General features: G+C 60.7%; 1 protein-coding gene across 3 annotated transcripts; it reads right to left on the bottom strand.

Moving 5' to 3' along the window:
* Positions 1-262: 262 nt before the first annotated feature.
* HIP1R (huntingtin interacting protein 1 related) lies at positions 263-26870 on the bottom strand. 3 transcript variants are annotated; one of them, XM_057526430.1, is made up of 32 exons: positions 26672-26870; positions 12587-12650; positions 12003-12145; positions 11692-11748; positions 10531-10611; positions 10095-10171; positions 9748-9809; positions 7764-7904; positions 6989-7046; positions 6793-6868; positions 6469-6609; positions 6308-6369; positions 6013-6085; positions 5738-5921; positions 5514-5602; positions 5305-5421; positions 5092-5193; positions 4663-4857; positions 4296-4443; positions 4072-4158; positions 3673-3963; positions 3393-3529; positions 3018-3128; positions 2707-2765; positions 2438-2468; positions 2295-2357; positions 1802-1902; positions 1575-1680; positions 1323-1446; positions 1183-1244; positions 845-1051; positions 263-557 (listed from the first exon to the last, which is right to left on the bottom strand). In XM_057526430.1, the coding sequence occupies exons 1-32, from the start codon at positions 26762-26764 to the stop codon at positions 510-512; spliced, it is 3390 nt and encodes a 1129-aa protein (XP_057382413.1). In that variant the 5' UTR covers positions 26765-26870; the 3' UTR covers positions 263-509. The 3 variants fall into 3 exon arrangements, with proteins under 3 accessions (XP_057382413.1, XP_057382415.1, XP_057382414.1); XM_057526432.1 differs by having other exon boundaries at positions 3673-3780; XM_057526431.1 differs by lacking the exon at positions 26672-26870 and adding an exon at positions 15302-15377.
* Positions 26871-27083: the final 213 nt, after the last annotated feature.

Raw genomic sequence — 27083 nt, 5'->3', positions numbered from 1 at the left:
GGCCCAAGGAGAAAGGGGCGATACCCCCAGCCCACCTAAGAGCATCCTGCTTCGCCTGAGGCTGCACCAGGTCCCAAGAAGGCCACGAACAGGTGATGTCTTCCCCGTATCCCCAACAGCCAGCACAGACTGTGTTCTAGTCACCTCTAACCTCAGACCGGGAGTCCCAGGGGCAGGGGATGCACGGCCCAAACACCCGCTCCAGGGGCCCTGCTTTCTGGTGTGTTGCACACAACTCACAAAAGAAAGATCTAACTCAGAATATTAGAAATGCTCTGTATTTCCTGAAGTGCTGTGGCTCAGGCCTGCTGGGTCCTGGCTGCTCTGAGAAGTTCCTGTTGCAGGTAACTAGGCGCTCGTCTGGGAAGAACTGCTCTGGTCAGCCCCGGTCAGCCCTGAGCCCTTGCGCTCAGTGAGGGCTGGGCCTTCTCAGAGGCTCCTCAGCCACGAGGCCCAGGCCTGGCCGTCAGCCTCTCCGCTGGACCCCTCCGGGGGGTGGGGGGGGGAACCTAGTAGTTGACGAGTTGAGCCGCGTAGCTGCCATCCTTTTTGTCAAGCTGCAGGAATCAAAGGTGAGGGGCTCAGTGGCCACATCCAGGGGTGCCTGACGTACCCTGCGTCAGGCCCCAGGCACCCCGCCGCTCCTCGGCCCCTGCCTTCCCTGGCGCAGGCCCTTGGCACCTGCCGTGCTCCCCGCGTTGCTGGGGCCGCGTGTCTGCACCCACCGGTCAGTGGCTTCTGACCGTCCCCAAGGTCCACTGCCCCCCAGGCCAGTGAGCAGAGTCCAGGACAGCACTCCCTGGGCTCCTCCCGTCACCCCCCCACCTGCACTGACTCCCCGCACCTGGTGGTCCTGCCTGGGGGCCACGCTGGGCTTCTGGGCCAGGGGCGGCTTCTTGGAGGTCCCACCGCGGGGGGCAGCGCTGGGCCGGCCGGGCTCCTCCTCGCCGGGCGTCCCCACGGCCCCGGCCAGCATGTAGTGCTGCTTCCGCAGCTCGCCCAGCCGCACGCGCTCCACCTCCAGAGTCTTCTCCAGCTCCAGGACCCGCACCTGCAGCCCCGCGTGCAGGTGCTCAGCAGGCCCCACAGCCTCGCCCCAGGGGCCTTCCCGGAGCTCAGCCGCGGGAGAGGGACGCATGGGCGAGGGACGCGGGTAGGAGAGGGACGGCCGAGGGCGCCCACCTGGGTCTCCATCTCCTGCTTCTTCAGCTTGATGAGGGAGAGGCCGGAGAAGTCCATGGTGTCTGCAGCCAGAGGGGAGAGGATAAGCGTCTGGGCACCCGCCCCCAGCCCAGCCGCTGCACCGGGGCCCCAGCACTCGCCTCTGTCCTCGATCTGCTCCTGGCCCGACCTGGTGGAGGCTACCACGCTGGCGGCCATCTCGTTGACAGCGCGCGAGCATTCCTGCAGGCGACTCAGGTGTGGGCTGTGCTTGTCGGCCTTCACCTGGGGGGCGGGGCGGGTTAGGGGGCGGGACGGCCTGCTGGCTGCACCACCCCCACGCCCACGGTCTCCCCGCCACACGTGGTGCCACCGCCGCGGCTGGGAGCCCAGGAGCCCGAGGGGAGCCTCACCTTGGAGGCCGCCACCAGCTGCGCCGTGCTGGCCGCGATCTCGTGGGAGCAGACGATGAGCTCCTCGTACTTGCCCGTGTGAAGCACCACCTTGTCAGCCGACTCCCTGGGGGCAGAGCCGAGCAGGGCCTGGGTCTCTGAACCCCTGGACGGCGGGCCGCCTCCACACCCCTCCCCAGACCCTGAGCACCACACACCCTGCTGCCCCCCGACCTGGGGCAACATACACCAGCTGCGTGGCTCCCCAGCCCACGGCCTTGGAGGCGGAGATGAGGCCTTCCGTCCACCTCGAATTCTTGGCGTAAAATTCCTGCTGCGTGGCTGCCCCCTAGTGGCGACAGGAGGGCGGGGCGGACCAGTCAAGGAAGTCCCGGGTGGCAACAGATCCCCGCGGGTGGGCCCTCCTGCCCTCACCCCGGCCCTGAGAGCGCATCCCTGGGCTGTGGGGGATTGGACTGGGACTCCCAGTACGCTGCACGCACTGGGAGGGCCTGTCGGCACTCTGCACACTCAGGCATCTTGTGCCCGAGAGGAGTCCCGTGGCCGGCGTAAGCCACAGGGCGGGTGATACGGACGGAGAGGGCTCTGGGGTCAGGCCCCGCTCAGGAACCTGTCCCTCAATGGCCTAGCTGTGTGGCCTGCCCACTAGGCAGGGGCCCCACCTGGCCCCACCAGGGAGGGCCACCAGGGAGGCCCCGTGAGACCAGCGGCCCAGCTCACCCTGCCGCTCTCCACGATCTCCTTCTGCAGGCTCGTGGATGCTGTCACCAGGAGCCGGATGGCCTGCCAAGACCCAGACGTGTGTCATCCTCGGGGGCCCGGCCAGGCACAGGGCCCGCCCTGGGTCCCAGCCGGCCACTCACCTTCATCAGGTCTGTGCAGGAGTTGAGGATCCTGAGAGGAGCAAAAGGGTGAGGAAAACAAAAGGATCTGCAAGGCGGCCCCAGAAGCCACGGGGGCGTCAGGGTGCTCAGCAGGCAGGCCCACAGGGTCAGGCATGCTCTGCGGTTCCCAGCCCTTCTTTCTGGAGAGCTAAGCAGTCAGGAGGGCAGAAGCCACCTCTCCCCTCCCCCAATCTGGAAAAACTGGGGAACCCGCCCTGGGGCGACTGGAAGGCAGAAGTAGGTCTCACCTCTCATTCACCTCCAGCTTCACCCCAGAGCTGGCATGGCGGGCCTGGTTCATCATGTCCTACACCCGATGACAGAGCTTTGAGTGGGTTGGGAGGAGGGCAGCGTGCAAGGACAGGGGACACCCGCACTGGACCAGCCGCGGAGTCGGAGGGGAGGGCGCGGCCCAGGGAGGGAAAGCTAGGGCCCCTGCCCACCCTCCCACCTCTGACCTGCAGAGGCCGCCTGGCCCTCGCACGGAGGCTGAGTGCGGAGGTGGGTGCAGCCGGCACTCAGCCCAGCGCCCCCCGGGCTCCTGCACCCTGGTCCTCACCTGGATCCTCCGCACCGCATCTTCGATGGCCGCAGACGTGGCCGCCATCTCCTTGTCCACCATGGCCCCAAGCTCCTCCTGACGCACATCCAGGCTCTTGGGCTTCAGCTCCTGGGGGATGAGGGAATCCAGGAGTCAGATGGGGTGGATTCGACCCCCCACCACCCCCACAGAGCCTGGGAGCGAGACTGGGGCAGCCGGGCCCTAGAGGGTGGTGCTCTGTCCCCGCCCCGTGTCTGCAGCTACAGGTTCTGCACGTGAGCACCTGTTCAGCCCAAACTGGAAGGAGGTGCAGAGAAGCTGGGGACCCCAGCCCAGCCCCACCGCCCCCTCCAGACCCTGGGCCACGCTCGGCATCCCGGCTGCACACCGCACCTGGCCCAGCTGAAGGATGCCCTGCAGGGGGATCCGCACCAGGCCGGGCTGGGCCTGCAGCAGAGCTCGCTGATCCTGCAGCTGCCCCACGAGCTCCAGAGCCCGGGCTCCACACTCCCTGCAGGTGTCCATCAGGCCTGGGGGGAGAGGGCTGAGGGGACCCGGCGCCGAGAACCCCGGGAGACCCCAGCCAGGTCTGACACCAGGACCTAGCGGCAGCCGCCCCCCTTTCCCGGGTCCAGCGTGAGGAGCATGTGGGACAAGCCCAGGGCACACTTACGGTCAGCAGGGTCAGTGGGGGCCAGGTGGGAGGTGGCACTGCCGTGGACGATGGTGTCCGCGGCCAGGTGGGAGAACCGGGTCAGGGCTGCCACAAGGGCAGAGGCGTCTGCTCGGGAAGGACAACCACCCTCAATGCTGCTGCTCTGGAGCAAGTCCCGGTGGTGCCTCTCCTGCCCGGCAAGCCCGCACAGCCGGAGAGCAGCATCGCAGGAACCGCCCCCGGGTCTAGGTGACCCCTGGCCCGAAGGGCTGATCTCTGGAACGGGGCTGGGGCTTCCTGGAGAGGCGCCTGTGGTGGGAAACCGCCCCAAAAGCAGGAGGCGGCCATGGCCCGTGGGCCCGGGTCAGCACCGCTGGCGGCCTCTGCCCTGCCCAGGCCCGCCCCGGCTGCACTCACCTGCCGTGGAGATCAGGTACTGGGCATGGCCCTTCTCCAGGGCGCTCACGGCATCGAGGGCAGCCTGGGCCCTGCTCACCAGGTAGTCTGCCAGCACAGGGAGAACCGGTGAGGGGCAGAGCCTGGCCTGAGGCCTCAGCACCCTCCTGCCCGCCTCCCTGAGGGGGGGCGGGGGTGGGAAGTAGGGAAGGGCGACGCCCGAGCGCCTGCCGCCGCGGCCCTACCTGGAGAGCTGGTGCAGCGCAGGTGCAGGGGGTCGTCCAGCTTGCCCACGGCGTCCTGCAGGATGCGCTCGGCCTCGGCGGCGGTGCCCCGCAGCATCGCAAACTGCTCATCCAGCAGCCTGCGCTGCAGCCCCTCCTCCTGAGACTCCTGGCAGGAGAGGGCGAGGCGGCGGTGAGCCGGCCAGGCCCCAGTGGAGACCCTCGCTAGGGAGGGGGCTTTAGCGAGAGGCCCTGCTGCACTGCCCCCCTCCCCGTGCCGGGGCTGCTCCCTCAAGCGGGGTGCACACAGCTCGTGATAAAAGAGAATTCTGCCCCAATTCAGCTGTTACGGGGGGAAGAGGGGGGGGAGGGGGAGGGGGGCCCGCACCTTGTCCGCCAGCCGCCCCTGCAGCTCGTCCCTCTCCCTGGAGCTGCGCTGCTGCTCCCAGCTCAGCGCCTCCTCCTTCTCCCGCACCAGGCTCTGGGCCGCCACCAGCTCAGCCTGCCGCTGCTGCACGACGCTGCTCAGTGTGTCCTTCTCCGCACTCAGCGCATCCAGCCTCGAGCTCAGCTCCAACCCGCTCTGTGAACACCTGGCCGGTGAGCAGGGCTTCCAGAGGCCCCGCCCCCATCCCCACCCAAATCTACAGACCATCCCTAGGGCCCCAGGAGATTGAAGGCTGACTGAGGGCCAAGGAGCGGGTCCTGTTCCCTGCGTACCCCCCGGGGCTGGGTCAGAGCCACACCTCAAGGCCAGGGTGAGCCGCTCTGAACCACCCCGCGCTCCAGTGGCAGCCCGGCCTGGGAAGGCCCACACCTGCTCCGCGAGGCTCAGGGCCTCCTGCGCCCGCACCAGCTCTCCCGCCTTGGCCTCCAGCTCCCTCTTGAGCTTCTCCAGCTGGTCACTCTGCTCCTCCAGCTACGACGGGAGGGGACAGGACATCACGGAGGCAGTGGAGCTGGGGGGCACGGGGGTTGCAGGGGGTGCCTGCGGGGTCTACGAGGCAGGGCCTGTGCTCACGGGACGCACCTTCATCTCTGACTCCCGTTTCACCTGCTCCACCTGGAAGGCCAGCTGCTCCTTCACCCGCGCCACCTCCTCCTGGCTCTGCTGTGTCACCGTCAGCTGCTTGGCCGTGTCTGCGTTCTGCACCGGCGGGGACCGGGGACAGGCTCGGCTGGGCTGCGCTCGGGGCCCCCCACATCCCACCGGCCCCCGTCCGCGCCCCCTGGGCCTACCTTCCGGAGCAGCTCGGCGTGCGTGTTGATGAGCTCGCTGTGCTTTTCCTTCAGCTTGTTGTAGCGCGCCTCGGTGGCGCTGGCCTTCTCTGCGGGGGAGGGGGAGGCCGCGGCCGTGACCCCCAGCCCCCCCAGCGGCGGACCCCGTCGCCCCGCCCCGCCCACGCCCTCTCCGCCCAGCCCATGCACTCTCCACCCCGCCCCGCCCCGCCCCGCGCACGCACTCTCCGCCTCCTCTCGCAGCCCCCGGTCTCGCTCGCCCTCCAGCTGGGCGGCGCACAGTCGGGCCACCTCGTGGCGCAGCTGCTCGTTGTCCACCAGGGCCTTCTGCTTCTGCTTCCGCTGCTCCTCCAGCTCGGCCTCCAGCGCGTTCACCTGGCCCTTCAGCTGCGCCATGTACCGCTGCGCCTAGGCGGCGGGAGGGGAGGGGAGGGGGTGGGGTGTAGGTCCCCCGCGCGGGGCAGCCGCCCGGCCCTGCGCCTCCGCCCGCGCCCCTCACCTCCAGCTGGATCTTGTCGAGCTCCGTGCGGAGCGTCTCCACCTCCCTCTTCAAGGTCTCCATCTGGAGGTCCCTGGGGACAGAGGTCAGGCGGGGTTTTCCCCAGCCCGCGTGGTCCTGGCGTTCAAGTTCACTCAACCAGCACGATCAGGGGACCCGGGCACGGCCACTGGCCCTCTCATCAGCACCCCCTCGGGGTTTGAGCATCTCAGGTCTGTGTCCCCAGCCGAGATCTTTCGGGATCACAGTTCCCGGAAGGCTGTTTCCCACTATGGTGGGCTCCCCAGGCCCTCACCTGTCGTCCTTCATGGAGCCATTGGGGGGTCCAAATGTCTGCTCGAAGAGGTCAGCCACCACCTGCCACGGCAAAGCACGGTGACCTCCACCCCCACTCCCCCAGGCCAGGAGGGAGACCCAGCCACCCCCAGTGCCCCCAGCAAGAAGGGGGCAGCTCACCGCTGGTTCCGCGGCAGGCGGCCCCGTGCCGATCTCGATGAGGCTCTCGGGCTCCTCGTCCTCGGGGGCCTCCTCGGGGATCACCACCACCGGCTTGATGTGCTCGGCCAGCGCCGAGGCCCGCAGGAAGTTGGGGGGTCCCTGAGGGGGCAGCGGGTGAAAGCGACCCAGCGCTCCCCCCACCGGAAGGCCCTCTCTCTGCCGCTCCCACAGCCCACACGAGGCCCCACGCGGGGCCCAGCCAGGCGGCCGCGGTCCTCAAGCCCAGAGCCCAGGGCAGAACAGGGCTGCAGGCAGGCGGCGGCCTCTGGAGGACGCAGGTACCTCGGGCAGCCGGGGGATCTGGATGAGCCGCTTGAAGTAGAGCATGTCAGAGGCTCTGCGGAAGAAGTTTCTGAGGCTGCGGGGACAGAGGCGGGAGGTCAGAGGAGCCAGGCCCCAGCCCGGTAGCCCCAGCACACGTCGCCGGGAGCCGAGGAGCTTCTTTCCCAGCCATCCTCAACCCCGCCCAGGCTGGTACCTGTGAAACTGCTCATGGAACCGGTCCCGGTGGCCTTGCAGGGTGTCCGCTGGGAGACCTGGGGGCAGGGAGGTTTAACGGGACTTCCTCCTTGCTCACTGCTCTGTGCCCGAGACTTCAGATCCGCTCCCTCCCTTCCCCCTCCCTGCTCCTCCACGTTCTAGAAACCGTCATAGATTAGACAGATTACCTGCCACCTGGCTGCGTCCCACCCACCATCAGGAGGGCCCAAAGAACCCCCTGTGAGGAGTTCAGCTCTTGACTGAGGGAGGGAAGGAACCAGTGAGTGGGATGGCCAGAACCTTGACCGCAGCGCACTGCATGTGGGCCCTGCTGGTCTGTCAGGTCGCTCTCACTCGAGTTTGCCCAGGGTTGACACTGGAACAGCTCACAGAACCCAGGCCAGCAGCCCAGACCCTCTCTGAGCACTCAGGAGCCACCACGTGCCTCCCCCAGTCCTCCCCGCCAGCCCAGCGAGCACGGGTGAGGTCCCGCTGCCGCCTCCAAGGCCAGGTGGTTAAGAAAACTGCAAACACGTAAAACTACGTGGCTCTTCCCACTAAATCTTTGTTTTGGAAAATAGTGATTTTTTTTTTTATAACAAGTATGTTATTTATGTTAATGGGTAATGAGTTCATTACTGTTAAGTTTAATTAATAAATATCTTAAAGACTGCTTGATTCCCATCCCTGATGCAGTCTATCAACATAGCCCTATGGGGCTTCGGCTGACCCTCAGGGCCGAGGCAGGCAGGGGTGGGGGCAGGGGGACTCACAGGAGTGCAGCTTGAACATGAGCTTGACCGTGTAGTGGTAGAGGTGGCTGCAGTCCTGGATGACCTGGATGAGGGGGGCCAGGCGGCACTGGCCCGAGGACATCTGGGACACGGCAATGGCCGTGTTGAGCTGCCGGAAAACTGTAAAAAAAAAAAAAAAAGGGGGGGGGAGGCGGGAGGAGCCTGAGCACGCGGAACCGGGAGACGCAGGCGCAGACCCCACTCTGCTTACAGGCGTAGTGACGGCCACAGCGAGGGCAGCGGCCGAGCGCTGGCCCCGACCGGCATCTCACGGCACCGTCACGGCAACCTAGAGAGCTGGGTTTGAAGACGGGGCAATGGCCTGGGTAACTGGCTTTACCAGTCCCAGTCAGGCAGTGGGACTCTGCCCCAGGCCCTCGGACACCAACATGCTCCTCGCGGCGAGGAAGGACCCCGTGCGCTGAAGCTGCCGAGGACTAAGGCCCAGCGCTCCCACGAACTAAGGTGGCGGCAAGGTGGGGGGCAAATGAAACGCAGCTCAGCTCGGCCAGGGTCTCTGGAGAGCTTCCAGGCAGTGGGCCCAGGACGCGGAGCTGGAGAGACAGGGTGACTTCAACAGTCCTGTACCCATGGGCTTCCAGCTCACTCTGAATCTTAGGGACGGATGGAGGCCTAAGGCTGTGCAGCCCCAAGGCCTCGTTCTGCAGATGTGGAAACAGGCCCGGGCTTGGTCAGTCTCACAGCAGCGGGCTCAGGACGTGGTTCTGCAAACCCCAAGGGACCCCAAAACCTCACTTGCTCTCGGGGTCAATCTCCCCTGACCCTGAGAATCAGCCTTTCATCCGATGGACCAACTAGGAGGGAAAGAGGCAGACATACTGCCACCCCTGACCGGCTTGCTCTCTGGGGCAAGGAGAGAAATGAGCACGTGACACCCAGGGCGGCCCACGTGGGACCCTGTTCCAGATGGGTGGCCCCCAACCCAGGCCTACTCTCACCTTGCCTGGGGTGGGGCGATCTGCAAACCTCCGCAGTGACACAAGGACGCCTGGGAGGGAAGGGACCAGGAGGAAGGCGCTAAGCGCTGTCCCTCACCCGCTTAAAACTTAATTACATGTCACGTCAAGTCCATTTTCCTTGTAAACAATTAAAATACACACACAATACTGTTTTGCGTTTTAAAACACAATGCAGCCATTTCTCATCTGAAGGGCGTTCAGGACATTTCCCATTTGGGGCTGTTACAAACCTCGGGGCGGGGAATGCCCACTCCCCCTCACTCTCAGGGAGACGCTGGCACAGGGGGTGTGGGCGCTGGCTGTGGCCTTTCTCCGCCTCCTGTCGTGGCGACTGGGGAGAGGCCCATCTCTGCAGCACAGCTGCCCCAGACTCGCCCAGCCTCAGGGTCCAGCCCCGGCGCCAGGAGGCTGCCCAGACACCTCTTCCTCATTCCTGGTTTTCCATTAAAAGGCATTTGCCTCTCACTCTCCCGCGGAGAGTGAGAGCGTCGAGTCACCCACAAGTTGTTCTGAAGCTGCCACTGAAAACAGTCACCTCTGCAGCCCCAGGAGGGTGAGCCCCCTGAGATTTCCTGTTCAACGGCTGCCGCCGCGTTCCTGGGCTGGGAAATCTGACCTGACTCAGAGGCCTTTTACAGCAGAGAATGGGCAAGAAGGCTGAAACCAACTGCCTCAGGGCAGGCTCAGCTGGGAGGTGGATCAGGAACCTGAAGAGGCGGCTCCTGGCTCCCCCCCGGCTCCCCCCGGCAACCCCCCACCCCGCGCCTTGGTGCCAGAGTGGGTTTCCTTCGGCCGAGACTGTTCCCTGGACGTGCCTGGCGTCCTGCAGGGGCGGTAAAAGCCTCTCCTTCCCATGCTCTGGGGGCACCTGGAGGCCCCGTGACCTGCTCCTGGTGGGAGTGTGGTCCCCAGGGGGCAGGTGTGTCCAAGAATGGCTGGCCCCCAGAGGCAGCAGGCCCCGGGTCAACCCCCGGCCGGCTCACCTGATTCAGAGAGCTTCAGCTCACCGTCCATGTAATCGAACATCTCCACGGTAAGCTGGAAGCTACGGGGGAAGGAGGAGGGAGAGATGAGCGGGAGGGGTGCGGGGCATGGCCCTGCGAGGACCCCCAGGTGGGAGAGGGAGCGCAGCGCGTGCCCACGCCTTTGCACGGATGCACAGACGGCAGTCCTTCAGCCGAAATGCCCAGCTCCAAGTAAGCCCCATCCCTTTAGCTTTAGCCACATCTGCTGGGCACGTGACGACCTCCAGCCCCAGACAGAGCACGGCCCCCGGTGGGAACCTGGGTGAGGAACGCCGCAGGAACAGACGGGAAACCGGGGGACTCACATGTTGTTGACGTCGGTCCCAGCTGCCTTCTCCAACACCTCGTCTGTCACCTCCAGGCCCGCAGGGAACTCGGGGTGCTGCGGAGAGGACACCCCCACTCAACCGCAGCCCCTCTCAGCTCTGGCCCAGCACCGCTTCTAGCTTTTGAGGGAGGCGAAGGGGCCAGAGAAGCCCCCTAGCCTGTGAAGCCACCGTCTGCCCCGGGCAGTGACTACAGAGACCAGGACATAGAGGATGGGACATCCATCGGAGCTGAGGGCAGGGCTGAGACCACCTCCCACGCTGGGAAATGCCTCCGGGCCTTCTGACTTCCCTGCCGTCTGTCCCAAGCTTCCCCTTGGTTCAGGTGGGGACAGGACAGATCCCACCCTCTGAGACATCTTGGAGGGAAGAGCCCAGGGTCCCACCAGCCCCACGATTCCCCCGAGGAAACTACCTTGAGGTGGAAGGAGATCTTGGTCAGCAAGAGTTTGGTGTAAATATTCACCAGCTGCCCATATCGGTCATGCAGATGGCCCTGTGGAGAAAGGGCCCTGGGTAAGGACACACTGCCCATGAGCTCGCCCAGGAACCCCGCGGGGCAAACAAGGAAGGTGAGGCCGGAAGATGCAAGATGATGAGCAGGGTGTCAATCCTTCACCCTCCCACGCTGTCACTTATTCATTCAACAACCACTGCTCAACCCACCAGAGGTGGCCAACCTTCTTTCCCAAGGGCCTCTGCCAGCCCCCTCTCTGCCTATCGCTCTCTTCTTCTCACTCTTGCCAGAGAGACTCTCGTGACAAGAGAGCTCCTCGTCCAGGGCAAGAGGACAGTTCTGAGGTGGGACACTCTTCGGAAATGCTGGTGGTGGCTGGGGAGGTACGTTCCGACGGGCACGTGAACACATCCTCCCCGCAGCCGCCTCCAGACACCAGGTCCCCTGCGGCCACGCCCGCTGGGCCCACATCTGCAGATGGCACCAGGGGTGCCACCTTCCTTGCTTTAAGGGGTGTCCCCTCTGCAAGCCGGTCAGTTCCCAGAGGCCACCCGGCCCCCGCCCCGGCTGCTGGGGCCCCAGCAGTGCTCCCAGAGGACAGATAAGGCCAGAAGCCCTCTCTCCACGCAGGGGACGCCCCTAACTCCTGAGGGTCGTGGAGTGGATCTAGAATACAAGCTCCTAGGGCTCTGAGACTTCACTGTGGAGGAGACGCTGCTGGAGAGCCTGCTGAAAATGCAGACTTCCAAGATTCAAGAGCTGCCGGTCTTGGGGGCCCAGAGTCTGCACCACTTACCCAGACTCAGGGCGGGGTAGTGAACTCACAGGGACTGAAGGGCTGCTGATTTCTGGAGCCGGAGGGCCCGTGAGGGGTGTGTTTGGGACTTGCTGCGCCAGGCCTTAAAAGCAAGGCTCAGTTTCATTTACGGACGCTCATCGCCCGCTGCCACGGCCCCACTGAACGTGGCTCTAACTCTGCTGGGACGAGGAGGATGGGGGCACCACTGCAGGTGCTCTGTTCCCCCCTCGGCCCTGTGTGCCAAGCAGGACGGCGGTGGACTTTCCGGGTGGTGTTGCTGGCGAGGCGCTAAGGCCACCGTGCCTGCTCCCCGCACCTACCCACAAGTCTCCGATCTCCCGAATGTTGCTCCGGTACCGCTGGCAGTCGTGCAGCACCTGCCCAGAGGGGGAGACGAGGAGGGAGGATAAAGGGGCCAGAGCCTTCGTCGGTGGTGGTGGTGGTGGGGAGCCGTCCCGACACTTGCTCCCATGTATGGGGTGCGGGCAGCAGGCAGGGCAGGCCAGCCTGGAGCTGAGGGACACAGACGCCGGGACAGCCCTCATTTTAAAGGATGCGGCTCTGTGCCTCCCTGGGGTGTTCAAGAGGCGGCAGATGCAGGGCCCGGGCCCCCGGACCAGCGGCTACTCACGTTGGGGTGCCCGTCTCGAAGGACCTTGTGGAGGACGTGGCAGAACTTCCAGCTGAGGATGGAGCTGCTGGGAAGAGGCAGCCCGATGGCGTAGGACCAGAAGGTGAAGGCCCCCTTCTCGTGGTGAGTGCCCAGGATGATGCCTACCAGGGTCAAGGCCAAGTGCACGCAGCAGGGACTCAAGCGTGGGGGAGGTCGGGTGCTCAGCAGGTGCAGCTGAACAGGTGACTGAGCGCAGAGACGCGGGTGGAAGGCCGCCCTCCCCCCTCCCCACACCCCTCCCTCGGCATCGGCCACAGCTCACCAAGAGCTACGGCTCTCAGCCAAGCAAGAGAAAGGGCAAGGTCATGCCCCACAAATTTAGCTGGGCCCAATGGCCTAAGACAATAGGTGGCCTTCCTGAGATGGGACTGAGTCTGGAAGGAGCTGAGCGAGGCTGGCCCAAGGCCACAGGGGGACACCCCTCATCAGGCCATCTGCCACGCCCACTGCTCCCCTAATTCATTTCCCCCACGTCCTCCTCACACTCCCCGCCTCCCCTGGGGCCCCGAGGGACGGAGGCCGGCCGGCAGCAGGGAGGATACGCCGGGCATGCTTCTCCTTCACGGGGGCCTCCTGGGTGTTGATGGCTTTGCTGATGCTGATGGCCTGGGAGGGAACAGAGGAGGCAGAGGTCAGAAACCCACCCGGCAGGCTTCCCGGGACAGACCACCGAAAGGGGGAAGGGGCGACACACAGACGGGACCGATCCTTCCAGCCGGTTAAAGGCGAGAGTACACAGATAAGGGAAAAATAGAAATTCTCTAACCTAAGCAAACCAGACCACTCAAGACTCTTCTTCACGTGACATGTGCAGCTCAAACTACAGCTAATACCCGATGCCACAACCACACAGAGCTTCCAGAGGCCTGGGAGGTAAGGACAAAAGCCGGCTTGTGCTGCAGGAGAGCAACTCTGATCTGAAAGCTGCGTGTGATTCGTTTTCCCCAGAAGGCATGGCCCCTGGGCCCCAGGGGAGCCGCCAGTCCCCACAGGACATCCTCCATCGGGTCTCTCCTCTGGGAGAGGCTGCTGTGGCCTGAGCCCTCTTGCACTCCACCAAAACATGCACGTCACCCCTGCTTTACCACGGGGCACGGCCTGGAGACATGAGGCCTCACAGCCACTTCGTGGAAAACCAGGATAAACCAGGTCCCATCGCCTGTCTACATGCCTCCTGGGTGAGGGCGAATCCTGACTCAGCTCCCACTCCCACCGACACAAACAGCGACCGCGGCCCCGCCAGTGGTGGCAGGAAGGGGGACCCGCTTAGCACACATGCTGCTACCACTCAGGCCCTGAGCAAGCGGCAAACTCATCCTTGATGCAGGTCCCCTCCCACCTCCACCTGCTGGAGTCTCGTCTCTTCCCCCTTAGTTCAACGCTGCCTCTTCCGATAAGTCTTCCTGGATGTGACTGCGCCCTCACACAGGCTCAGGGCACTTACTGTCACCCCCATCCCACTCACCCAGGAACCACCGCCGGCCCTGGGTTTACTTATGGATATGTTTTAATTCTCTACCTGGCGGCAGGTCTTGTAAGCCTCTGTCCACCCACCTAGCCCCGAGCTGGGGGCATCTGTGCTTGCGGACCAAATGAGAAGAGCTGCCAGTGCCGTTGGTGGGAGGGATGGGATGAGGTCCCTGACCCGTGCAGACTCCTCTCCAGGTCAGCCGATTCTCCCAAGTCTCCCACAGGTCCTCCACCAGGGCCCACACTGCCCCAGGCTGTCCAGGGAGCTCGCTGAGCAGGGCAAGCTGTGCGCTCACCCTGCAGCCCGGCCCTGCGTGGACTTGTCCACGGCAGGCCCAGCAGTGGCGGGAGCAGGACAGGGCGGAGAGAGAGCCCCGAGGGGCAGCAGGAGCTTTCTTTCTTTTTAACCCAGAAGCCACTGTGCTCTCCACCTCTGGCCTGGGAACAATATTAACTGTCCCTGCCGGGCAAGGAAGCGACTTCTCTCATCTACGGTCTATTGTGACCCTTCTGTGGTCCTGCTTTGCAAAGCAGTGAGATTTCCTCTGTAAGAAAAGCAACCCCCTGAGAGCCATGGCCGTGCTCTCTGCTCAGATTCACGGACCTAGGAGCTGCTGGGGGCTGGGCTAGCCCCTCGCACCCACCCCAGCCAGGCTGGCTGACCTCCTTTCACACACAGCGCCCATTGTGGCCATTCCCCGGGGCTCAGGGAGAGCGGGTCTGCAGCACACAGCACAGCGGGCCCCTGGGACACGGACGACTCTCCCAGCATCAAGGCTGGGCTGGGGGAGTGGCTCTGGCCTCGCGGTACCGGGGTCCTGAGAGGAACGCAGACAGGCTCTGGCTCCTCTTACCCTCAAAGCCTCAGCGAGCCAGACACGAGAGCTCCCTCACCATCTGTTCTGTGTTTGCCGATCCTCTGCCAACTCGGCCTCCCCGAGGCCCCAGCGCCTGCCTTCCCTCCACAGGCATCACTGTGAGAGAGGCCGGACCCCGAGCGTACCGTTCCCGGCCCCGCGAACATCACGCCCCGCCAGGCAGAACTCTGCCCACAGCAGCAGCGACGAGGACAACGATCGACAACCAGCCATTCCTGGGTGCTTCTCCCCTGCGCCAAGCACAGGCAACACGCTGCCAGCAACAGCCCCAGCAAGTGGGCATGCCCCCACTTTCCTGATGAGGAAACTGAGGCTCAGGGAGTTGGGGTATCTCGTCCGTACAGCTAATAAGGGCCAAGGCAGGTCTGGCTGTGTCCTGAACGATTCTGCTATCCAGCTCCCAGGCACCCCCCTCCAGTACAGGTACAGAGCTGGGAAGAGACACCAGCCCATAAGCCGGGAGTGCCTGTCTCCCTGACAGGGGGTGTGTAACCCTGTCCCCCAGCTGCCCTGACACCTGAGCTGGCTCTGACGACTGCCACCTGTTCAGAAGATCCCAGGCAAGAACAGAGCAGAGCCAAAGTCACACAGGCAGAGCAAGCTGCCCAGGAGGCCGGGGATGCAAAGATGCCACCTGCAGTCCCAGCAAGTGCTCTGTCCTCCGCAGACGCCCATGAGGCGCGTGCCGACCCCCTCCCCCCAGGGCCTGCAGCAGACACGCCCTGAAGGGATGGGCTGGTGGGGCCGGCGGCCCAGGCTAAGCATTCCCACCGCGGAGCCTCCCCCAGAGGCCGCTGGGCACAGGCTTTTACTTCACTATCGGTCCAAACGTATACGGAGCGCCCTCATGGCTGGGCCCTGGACCCCCAGAAAGAGTGCCTGCCCCTCCCCTCCGGGGAACCTGCTCACCTGTCCCCTTCCTGCTGCCACCCTATGTAAATCTCCCGGTTCATGCTTCTCCATGTGGTCAGCACCCCCGACAGTGTCTTCCTTATTTGTCTATTACCCTCCCCCCACTCCCAGCCCATGTCTACGCCGCGGGGGGAGTGGTTCTGCCTCTCGGGGGCGGCTGTGGCCCCAGCCCCTACACGGCGCCTGGCACACGCAAGGTCTTCAGAGGCTCCCGGGCCCCAGAGAGAGGTGGCGACTCAGGCACACGGGAGTCTGTCTGGCCCCCTCCGCCCAACCAGTGCCGCCCGCTCCCCGCGCCGGCTGTGGGAACAGGGTCCCTCCCGGCGGGAACACGGCCCTGCTGTGTGCAGGCGGCAGATGTGTGGACCGGGAGGCCTCACAAGGAGGCACAGTTCTCACACAGAGGCGGGTCTGTGGACACTGCACAAGCCTGCTTTTCCTGCCAGGCGCAGCAGCCGAGCCCCGTCCCAGGCGGGGACGGCAGGCCCCAGGGATGCCCGTCCCTCCCCTGCGCGTCCTGAGTGGGCCGAGCACTGGGGCGCCTCTCCTCAGCCCTGGAACCTGTGCTGGGCGATTCTGACATGGCTTAGCTCCTGGGTTGACAGTCCAGCTGCAGCTCTGACTGCAACATCTGCTTCCGTCTACACAAGCATGGCAACCTCACACCAGCCCAACGAGCGACTGCAGGAAGACTGAAGGAGGAGGGGGGGTCAGAGGGGCACCGGGGACCATCGTGTGGGTTCTCTCTAGCTTGCCAGCCTGAAAAAGGCTTCCTTCCGCCCTGGTACAGGGGCAGTTCTGACAACAGCAAGCATAATCCCTCACGACGGGCGGGATCAATTGCCATGGAGAGAGCCTTCTGGGAGACAGAAACTTCAAGTGGAATGGATTGATTAGGGGCCTGGGTGCCGAGATGGAAGAGCCAGAGCCGGAGAGAAAGGGTCCTGGGGGGTGGGGGGGCGGGCAGAGGGGGGCAGGTGGCGACCGCCTTGGGGATCTGTTTATCTGACTTCCCACTCGACCTCTGAGTGGCCACGGATGGGGGGCAGGGAGCAGCAAAGCAGGACAACAGCAGTAACGGTGGGTCTATGACACCCCCAGATATGCCCAGGGGGGCTCTGGGGGAGGGAGCTGGAGGGTTTGCAAAGACAGCGGAGGGCGGGCAGAGACACGCTTCTCAGACCCGTGAGGGTGGGTGACTAAACAGTTTCACGGGCATTCAGACCACTGCTGCTCCTGCTGTGCTGGAAAAATCCAAGCCCAGGCCCGGGAAGCCACTCACAGCGAGGGGCCTGACCCTCCGGAGGGTGGCGGGGGACAAGGCCGAGGGGTGGAGAGGCTCTAGCGGGCTCTGGAGACACGGTCGGAATTGCTGGCCCCGGGAAGCTCGCAGGAGGCATATCTCATGCCAAAGGCCAGCAAACTGGCCTCAGTAAACGAATAATAAAATGATTTTTATCGAGTTCAGCCATGTGCCAGGCACCGTGCGGAGCACCTCACCGTTATCATCTCATTTAATCTCCTAAGTAACCCTTGAAGCATGTGGATGAGGAAATCAAAGCTCAAGGTCACAATGACGAACACAGGCACTATTCTAGGCACTGTCCCCACAGAGACAACCCTCCCCCGCTAACCCGGGTCGAGCAGTCCCCAAGGTGGCCGCGCAGGAAGGGAACCCAGGCTGCTGGCTCTGTAGACTGTCCCCTCAGCCACCACCGGGTCCCCGGCCGCCTCTCTCGCTGGGGGAGGGGGCTGGGCTGAGGGAGCCGTGCGCCAGCACGCACGTCCTTCTGGTCCCTCTTTGTCCCACTGCAGGGACCCAGCTCCCGAGGGCCTGGTGTCACTCAGGGAGGACCTGGCCCAACTCCAAGTCAAAAACGCAGGTTCTGGATCCAGGATTCGTTCAAAGCCCGGGTAAGAACAGCAACTGGGTGGCACCGAGCGGCTCAGGGGGCTCCCCCACGGCTCCCCCGTTCCTGCAGGCGAGGCCTTCGGGCCCTGGGCCCCCTCTGGGCCTTCAGCTCGGCCCACTCCGGCTCCCTCCCGGGGCGGCTTCTGTCTGCAGCCAGGGCGGGGACGTCTGGGAAGGCCTCTTACAAGGGCCCCACTGGGTCCATGGGAGCCAGAGCCTCAGGACACACTTGCCCCTGCTTCCAGGAACAATCTCGTTCTTGTTTGTCAAATAAAAACCCCATCTGGTGCCAGGAGAGGCCCTGGGAGTCAAGCCTGAGGAGGCAATCCCAGGACCGGGCCAGACAGAGTCACCAATGGCACTTGTCCCTGGGCAGGTGACTCCCAGGGACACACGAGAAAGCATCTCGGTGTCGGTTCAGAAGAAAGGCGACCCGGCTGGGGCAGCGGGGCCGGGGCAGAAGCCCCAGCAGGTGATACTCCCAAGAGCCTCAGCGCCTGCTGCGGACTCGAGACAGAAGCCTTGGGGTGTGGACACCGTCAGCGAAGCCGGGCAACCAAGCTGGGACGCTCTGGTCAGCAGTTGCACACAGCAAGCCCGTCCCTGCCCCATCGCCTGTGGGGCTGCACGCCAGGCAAAGGGGCCCCAGGAAGAGCCATGGGGAGAGGACAGTCACTGAGGACGGAGCAGGAGCCAGAGCGGCTCACGAGGCCACAGCCCGGTGCGTACCAACATTGGCAACACCGTTCTAGAAACCCACAGCCCCCTGCAGGGGGTCAGAACCACGTGACCGCAGAGGCTGCAGCCCCGGACGTTCTCTGCGAGATCTGACATCCTCCAGGCTGTGGGGAGCTCTGCACAGCAGAGGAACGTGGATTCGGGGAGACCCCTTCCACAGGAGCCCACGTGAATGGGGCCAAATACAGGTCTGCTCACCCAGTTCCACCATTGCCAGCCGTGGCACCCCAGCGCACAGACCCCGGTCCCATCCACTCCGACCCACAGGGGCGCCTTCACTTTAGAAACTTCCCCTTTTCCTGTCTGGGAAGCAGAAGCAAAAAACCCTTGAAATCTTCGAGAATGCAAACATACACAAAGTGTGTCTGGAACATCTTGCTTTGTTCTAGCCACACCGTCTTCCTTCTGTCCCTCAAACAGGACAAGCCCGGTCCCACCCCCAAGCCCGGCTGTGCTTCTGGGGTCACCCTGCTCGGAGTTAAAACGCCCCTCCTGGGGGGTCTCCCCCAACCATCCTATCTAAAGCAGCCCCCCACACACACACAGACAGCTTCCTCCCGGTTACTTTCACCCAGGACATTTATTCCCTGAAACCGTCTTGTTTACCATGTGTTCTGTTTCTACCTCTGGCCCCTGAACAGACGTGCTCGGTACAACAAACCCTGCTGTGCCTCCCGAAACCCGTGCCTGGGGGTCAATAAATCTTTGCTGGATGAATGGAAGAGTGAATACTTGAATGAACGAAAGCGCTTTCAAATACAAGTACTGGTTAAATTCAAGGCAATGTGTGTGTCTCTTTCTCTAGCTAATAATTTATCCACTAGAGTTAAATAGTAAAGGCAACTATAAAACAATTTCCATTTTTAAAATCAACCCTGAAATGAATCAGACTCAATCCTCCTTGTACCATTATCATGACGCGCTTCATGGTGGCACTTGGCAGGGACAAAAAAACATCCTTCAAAGAGCCGGGTCACAGGGGCTGGCAGAGAGGTGGGTTATCCTGCTTTAGTGTTTCCAAAGAGTTGTTTGAAGGACAGAAAGATCTCATTCAAATGCTTCTGTCACCTCAAAGGCCACTGATGAAAGCAAACACAGGATTTCTGTAGCCAAGGAGGCAGCTGAATGTGGTCTCAGGCAAAGCGGTGGGGAGCTCTGGGCTGGAGGTCTGCAGCTCAGTCATTTCAGCAGAGGGAAGTCAGTGCAGCAACACCATCCTGCGATTCAACCGTCTTTTCCCTTTATTCACGTCCCCCAGTGCCCGCTCTGTCCGGGCCTCTCAATCACTCGACCGTTTATGAAACCGGAGGGAGGGCCGCGCTGCAGCTGCTACTCCTCTGCAGGAGCCGTGGGCGGGATCCTCCCATCCACCAGGATGAGGCCCACTGGGGGACACTGCCACCCCTCCCCCGGGGCTCTGCAGGTGACACATGAGGAGGAGGAGATGGTAGAGGAGGACGCGGCCCTGAGTCCCGCCTCCAGGAAGGACAGGCAGCCAGCCTGGGCAGCTCCTTGCCTGGGCCCTGGTGACATCACTCCATAGACCTGTCTGTCCCACAAACCAGGGGGCTGAGTCACTCCCTGGCGGGAGAACCTAATGCAGTTTGAAGGTTGTGTTTATTTCAGCAAGAGGAAAAACAACCCCGCCTCTACTAAACTTTTCTCCAAGAACTCAGTCTTTCCCTGCAGTGGGAGTCATGGCTTTTTAGGCCTCACTGAGTGGCAGCATCAAAACAGGGAGACCCACGGGCCCCCGTGGCACCCATTTATTCAGCGCACGCACACCGAGAGGGTCCCCTGAGCCGGGCACTCCTGGGTGCTGGCACACAAGGAGCCAACATTGTCCGTGCCTGAGGATCTTGGGGTTCAGAGGGTAGTGCTTAGGGGCTCGGAGGGGGAGGCAATGCAATCCCTTCTCCGTGACCCTGGATCTAAACACACGCCCGACCTCACGGCCGTCCACTCCTGCCGGTTCGGCTGCAGGGTTTGGGGAGACAGGGGAATAGTGGGAATAGTATCGCGAGAACTAGGGCAGCCTAGTAAGGCTCGGGCAGGAGGAAAGCGGTTGACAGCTTCGCAAACAAGGTGATATTTGAGTCCTCCCTGGAGTCAGGTGGAGCTGGGGGGAGCAGGTTGGGGGGAAGGGTATCGCTGACAGTGCGGCCGGCTGGCAAAGGCTCTTCAGGCCCCAGCTCAGGTTAGCCCGCTGCGTTTCCCTGTCCCCCCGCCAAGCAGGCCTAGACTCGACTCCAGAGTTTCCACTTCGCACTGCTGGACTCAGAGCCCAGGCAGGTTTTATTCACAAACGGGAGGCTGGCCTGGGGGCAAGGTCAGGAGGGCCCGCGTTTAAGTCACGGCTGGCTTCCCCAGACCTCCCTGGGGCACCTCCCTGGGGCTCCCCTCACCTGGGAGCAGGGCCTGCTGTCCTGGAGAAGCGGGGCACCGCAGGATGGCTCTTCCAGGAATGGGCTGCTCCCCACCTTCCCAAGTCCGCCCAACCCCTGTGGCGGATCTACTGTCCTCCCCAACAGCCCCAGCTCCCCATTTACAGAGGCTCAACTAGGGGCTCAGGGACGGAACCAAGAGGGCATCATTTCCATCTCTTCAGTCCAGCCCGCCTTCCCATACACAACGTAACAGCCAACAGCCGCTCAGTGCAGCATTCACTCCGCACCAGGAGCTGTGTCATCCTGCAAATCCTCCATGACTCGGGCACTACGATTATATCCATTTTGCAGATGAGGAGACTGAGGCACAGAGTCTCACTCTTAACAGCTCTGCCACAGCACACCTGTTCATCTCCCACCTCCGTCGTCAAGATGAAAACCCTTGGAGGGGATGAGAATGATCTTCATCTTCCCGTAGCACATCCCAGAGCACCAGAAACAAGCCAACACATACACAGTAAGTGGTCCCTCATGAACGTGTCGTGGGACAAACGTACAAAGATGGGAAGGGGGAGGGGAAGGACGAGCAGCCACAACCCCACCCCAGCCTGAACCAAGAGGTCACCGGATACCCGGGGAGCCCAGGGGGACTGCGGCAGGAAACCCCAGGAACCAGGAAGTCAGCAGCTGCCCTGAGCATCACCAAGCTGGCTGATGCGGCAGAAGCAGGTGGAGGGTGTCTGAGGGGCGGGCAACAGCAGCGCAGCTGGAAGGAAGGGCACAGCTCACCACCCACCGCAGCTGGCCCACCTCCAGGGGCCGGGGAGGAAGGCAAGCGCTGCTGGGGCAGCTCACACGAGGCTTTGCAGGCAGCATCCTAGGGGTCGTGAGCCTGGTTCTTTCTCTCCTCCTTTTCAGAAAGCCTCGCTCACCTCTGTTCTTTAGCCATTCGACCAGCCTGCAGTGGGTGCCAGGCCCCTTGCCCCTGCCCTCAGGGAGCTGACCGACGTGGGCGGAGCTGGGGAGGTTTTCTGGCTTTCACCATGTGGTTTAGATTTCCTCCCAAGCTCGGGGGTGGGGGAACTTTTTTAAAATAAACATTTAAATGAGGCCCAGAAAGGGGTTGGTAGCTAACAGTGTGGTAATGCCACAGCATCTATAAGAAATAATGAAGACAGAAAGGGAGCGTGTGTAACTATTCACAATAGCCAAGACACGGAAACAACCTAAATGTCCATCGACAGATAGATGGATAAAAATGTGGTATGTATATATACATATATATACATACATATATATATATATATATATATCCACACACACACAAACACACACACACACACACAAAATGGAATATTATTCAGCCCTTAAAAAGAATGAAATAATGCCATTTGCAGCAACATGGATGAACCTAGAGATTATCATACTAAGTGAAGCGAGTCAGAAAGAGAAAGATAAATACCATATGATATCACTTATATGTGGAATCTAAAGTACGACACAAATGAACCTAAATACGAAACAAAAACAGACTTACAGACTAGAGAACAGACTTGTGGTTGCCAAGGGGGAGGGGGTGGGGGAGGGAAGGACGGAGTTTGGGGTCAGCAGATGTAAACCATTACATATGGGATAGATAAACAACAAGGTCCTACTGTAGAGCACAGGGAACTATATTCAATATCCTGTGATGAACCACAATAGAAAAGAATATATATGTATAATTGAGTCACTGTGCTGTACAACAGAAATTAAACACAACATTGTAAATCAAATATACTTCAGTAAAATTTTTTTAAAAAAGGGAGTGTGCATAAGTCTGCCTGCCTGGCAGAGGGGGTGATGGCATATGTGGGAAGGGAAGTCAGGGCAGAGGAAACAGTGTGCAAAGGATGGGAGTCCAAAAGACTATTGCCAATTTGGGAACAGCCTTCAAACCAGAAACTCAAGTTAAGTTCCGAAACACCTGTCTGTGTCCTGTGGCTTGCCTTCAATAATGAGATTCTAAAGAATTCCTGGCTGGGGAACTTGAAGAAAATAGACCTATGTGCCCAGGACTCCAATCCAAGCCAAATCACTCCAAATCTCCAGCATTTAGACATGGAAGAGTTTAAAAGCACCCCAGGTGATTCTAACACCCTGACGTCCAATCCGGTAGCTGCTGGCCACGTGTGGCTAATGAGTGCCTGAAATGTGAGCCCAAATTGAGATGTGCTATAACAAACACAAAATGGAGTTTGAAGACTTGGTAGGAGGAAAAGAATGTAAAATATCCCATTCATAATTTTTATAGTGATTACGTGTTGGAATGGCTATATTCTGGATACACTGGGCTAAATAAAATATATGATTAAAGTGAATTTCACCTGTTTCTGTTGGTGTCTTAGTGTGGCTAAGTAATCTAAAAACGATACACGTGGCTCCTGTTCTGTTTCTACTGGACAGCGTTTTTCTAACGTGAGCCGGCCTGAGAAGCCCTGAGTGTCAATAAATGTTAATTCTTACAAGATTTCACTTCCACAGAGGCTGCAGAGGGGACGTGTCACCGACCTGGAAAACTGGACCTACGAACAGTTTTCCTCCCGCTGCTTCCCCTCCACAGCTCCCACCCCACCAGAAAACCCCTAACACCTGGCGAGCCTTACGCCGTATGCCTGTATCTAATGCCCTTCTTCCCCGCCAGGCCTGGTTTACTGAGCAGCGTGGCCCCTCTCTCATCCTAACCTTAGAGGAAGCTTTTGGGCTCTGTTTCCATTTCCTGCAGGGGAAACCGAGGCCCAGATGGCAAAGGCGCACTTAGACAAGGAAGAAGCAAGGTTGGAGTTTAGCATTTCCAGGACTCCCATCTGCTGCATCCTCACCCATGCTATACCTCAAAGACGGATCTCCTCCCTCGTGGAGGGTCTGAAACAGTTCTCAAATTTTAAAGCTTTTTGTGGGTGGGGAAGGGAGAAAGATGGCTAGCTGACCATTTGCAGAGCACCGTACTACGTGTTTTGCATCCTGTAGGTATTCGTGGCCTATTGTTGCTACAACAAACGGCCACTATTGGCTCAGTGGTTTAAAACGACACAAATTTATCATCTTACAGTTCTGGAGGTCAGAAGTCCAAAACGGATCTTCCGGGGCTAAAATCAAGGTGCCAGCAGGGCTGCGTTTCTTTCTAGAGGCTCTGTGGAAGAGTCCATTTCTTTGCCTTTTCCAGCTTCTAGAGGATGCCCACGTTCCTCCAGCTTCAAAGCCAGCGATGTCCGGTGGCGTTGTCCTCACCTCACACCACCCTGACCTCCTCCCCAGCCTCCCTCTTCCACATTTAAAGGCCCCGTGATTACACTGGGCCCACCTGGATAACCCAGGCTACGCCCCCTATTTTTAAGGTCAGCTGATTAGCATTTTCTTACCCAGGGCTGTAACATATTTACAGGTTCCAGGAATTAGGATGTGGACATCTTTGAGGGGTCCCTCTTTAGCCCACCCCACCATTTCTATACCTTAAAACAGCCCTAGGAAGTAGATGGAATTACCTCTATTTTTATAGACCAAAAAACAGGAGTTAAGCACCATGCCCAGGAACACAGGCTAGCACTCGGGTGTTAGTTACCGCTTTCCATGATACCACACCATCTTTTTAACGAGACGGTCAATTTTCAGGTTCAGAACACACAGGTATACTGTATTCCACGCTATTCTGCATTCAGAATACTACAACAACAAAAAGCCAATACAATTTTGTCACTTCCATTTTGAAAAGGGGTTTTATCACCAAAGGGACTAAAGTCTTGGGGAAGAATAGGCCAGCTTTCTGGACGGTGCCCCTGGGATTACACACATGCACTCGCATACCCACATCATACAGCAAACACAAGTACCTGCCACACGAAGGACGCATGACTGCCCCCTTCCTTCACACTCCCAACTGGGGCGGGGAAGGAACCTTTTTGCAAAACAGGGTGTGGCCAGTCAAGAAAGCAAATATGGAAGTATTTTTCCTCCTCTTGACCCAGAAACCCAGGAGGAAAAGCAAGGCTGGCAGGATGGTGGGAGACTTAAGTTCTAAGGAAACCAAAGCGCCCCTCTGCTACACAGGACGCTGTGGTCAACGTGAAGCCACAGGCAGTGCAGTCCAAAGGGAAGGTGCGTCGGTGGGTTGAATGTACTATTTTCTGTCCAGAAGGAGACATGTAAGCAGCAACCTCAGCTCTCCTCGTTCTTTTCACCAATGAGGTCTGGCTGGCAGCTCACTAGATATTTCTGGGAGCGATCTAATTAAATATTAACCATGCACAAAACCTTATTCCTACATCCCTCAATAAGTCACTCTGAAGACAAGCAAATCTAGACACTGAACCTGAATTCCATCTTTCCAGAAAAGAGCCCTGGAATGGGTAAATCCTATGAGATTCACCTATTAGAAAGAATTATTCATGAAAAGTAACCCTCTCGGCCCCTGAGAAAAACCCAGCCAGCAAAAACAAAACACCCTCTTGTTTACCAAACCAACCACCAGAATAAGTTGTCCTGTATCAGAGATGCTTCCTCTTTGACATTCAGAAAGCTTGCCCTTGATTTATAACAATTTAAGAGTAAGATCAATGAACTTGGCCCTTTAAATTCCATCTCCTCTATGTAGCAATCTGACCTCTTTATAGCTCCTCAAAACCACAGAAAAAACAAAAAATCAGTGAATGAATAAATCTTCTGACAACATCCAGATTCTCTCTGCCAATTAAAATTTTCTCCCCTTCCTTCCGCAAGTTCCTGGCACAATTAATTATGTATTAATGATTTTAAATTAAATGCCACATTTGTTTTTATGACGGGCTATCCGGGCTGAAAATACACCAGGGGCCAGATGATGATGATTTCAAGGATAAATTAATAATTTGCGGCTAGGTTGGTTCAGCACTAATCCTTTATAGAGCCAAGGTTTTATCATTTTCCTTGTTAATCTCAAGCACAAAGGTTAGATGTTTCCCCTGCATTTTTTCTTACTTCAAAACCAAAGTTATTGTAGGCTGCATGTGCTAACTTGATTTGAAAGACACAGCACAAGTCACTGCTCCTGGCAGGGAGAGGTGGGAAGGACCTTGCTAACGGCAGACACAAATGTCATCATCCTACTTCAGACAGGCGTGAGTGGGTTCCTTCTGGCTTTTGTTTTTTTTTTTTGGCCGCGTCGTGCGGGATCTTAGTTCCCGGACCAGGGATCGAACCCGTGCCCCCTGCACTGGGGGCGCGGGGTCTTAACCACTTTCCGCCAGGGAAGTCCATGGTTTATTTCTAAAGTAAAAATTTTCTGCTGTTTCAGTCCTGGTTGACTTACTTTGGCAAAAAAACCCAGTATGCTCCCCCCCTCCCCCAGGCATAAGAATACCTCAGTGTTTGTAAAATAAAAAGGAACAGAAAACCAGAAACAGCACCGCCCTCATCAGTGTGGTCTCAGCAGGAACACAGGGACAAATACACACCCCCGTCATTGTTTCATTTTTAAAATAACCTTCCCAGGATAGGCCACCCTCTGGAAGAGATGCGGGCGCGTGGGAAGTGCAGGAAGGGAGCCCTAGGAAGTTTCTGTCTGTCAGGCGCCGTCATTTAATAAGGGGGTGTGAACCTGTTTATACGTGGGCCAGCGCTCGGGCAAACAAGTCTGGCTACAGACGTGAAACTTTTCGCCCAGCAGATAATAAGATATTGTGCGGTCCTGAAAAACAGCTCAGGAGAAAAGGAAGCAGGGAGTTTCCTTTAAGGAAATGCATTGCTTCTCCGAGGAGGGGGCATTCTTTTAAGGCGTGGGAAAAGTGGACGGAGCCCGGGAGAGGCGGCGCGGCCAGGGCGGAGAAATCCAGTCGGGCCGCCCCGGCCGGCCGCACCCGGGCCCGGGACGCACCTTGACCCCACCTGGCCCCCCGCCGCGTCTCGGCTCCCTCCACCTGGCCCCCTCCCGCCCCCTCGGCTCCTAGTCACCTCGGTCCCCGGCCGCCTCTCAGTCCCTGGACACCTCGGTCGCCTGGCCATCTGGTCCCCCGGTCGCATCTCAGTGCCCGGCTGCATCCCAGTCCCCGGCCACCCCGGTCCCCCGCCACCTCGGGCCCGGGCGCCGGCTCGCGCTTCCGGTTCACCTGCGCGCGGGGCGGCTCGGGCGGCGAAGGCCAGGGAGCCGGGTGGCCGCGGCCGAGATGAGGCCGGGGAGCCCCAGGTGGCCGGGGAGCAAGGGGTCCGGGGGGCGGCCCGAGCCCCCGGAGCTCTGGAGGTGGGCGCAGGCCGGGCCCCAAGGGACGCGTGTGAGGGGAAGGGGAGCCGGCGCCGCCCGCCCGCGGCCCCGCCACTCGCCTGGGTCTTGTCGAACTGCTCGCGCTCGGCCTCCAGGCTGTGGCCAGGCCTGCGGCTCAGCACCCGCGCCGGCACGTTCTTGATGCTATTCATCCTGCCGCCGCCTCCGTTCCTGGGCCCGGCTCCGCGCGACTGAGCGATCCAGGCCGGCCCCCCGCGCCTAGGCACCGCGAGGCCGCCCGCCGCACGGCGCCGCCCGCCCGCCCGCCGGGGGAGGAGCCGCCGCCGCCCCGCCCATGCGCCCCGCCCCGCCCCGCCCCGCCCGGCCGCGCCCCTGGCCAGGGTAGGGGCCCGGGCCGGGGCCCCCAGGCCCTCGACGCCTCTCGTGTGCGAGCGGAAACACCCGTACCTCCTCCGTCCTCGCACACACCTCCGCCCGGACTCACCAAATGCTGTCCACACCAGGCCAGGA

This window comes from Balaenoptera acutorostrata, chromosome 13 (genome assembly GCF_949987535.1).
Source record: "Balaenoptera acutorostrata chromosome 13, mBalAcu1.1, whole genome shotgun sequence".
NCBI lineage: Eukaryota > Metazoa > Chordata > Mammalia > Artiodactyla > Balaenopteridae > Balaenoptera > Balaenoptera acutorostrata.
The sequence above is the reverse complement of the archived record's forward strand: the minus strand, read 5'-3'. Positions and strand labels throughout refer to the sequence as shown.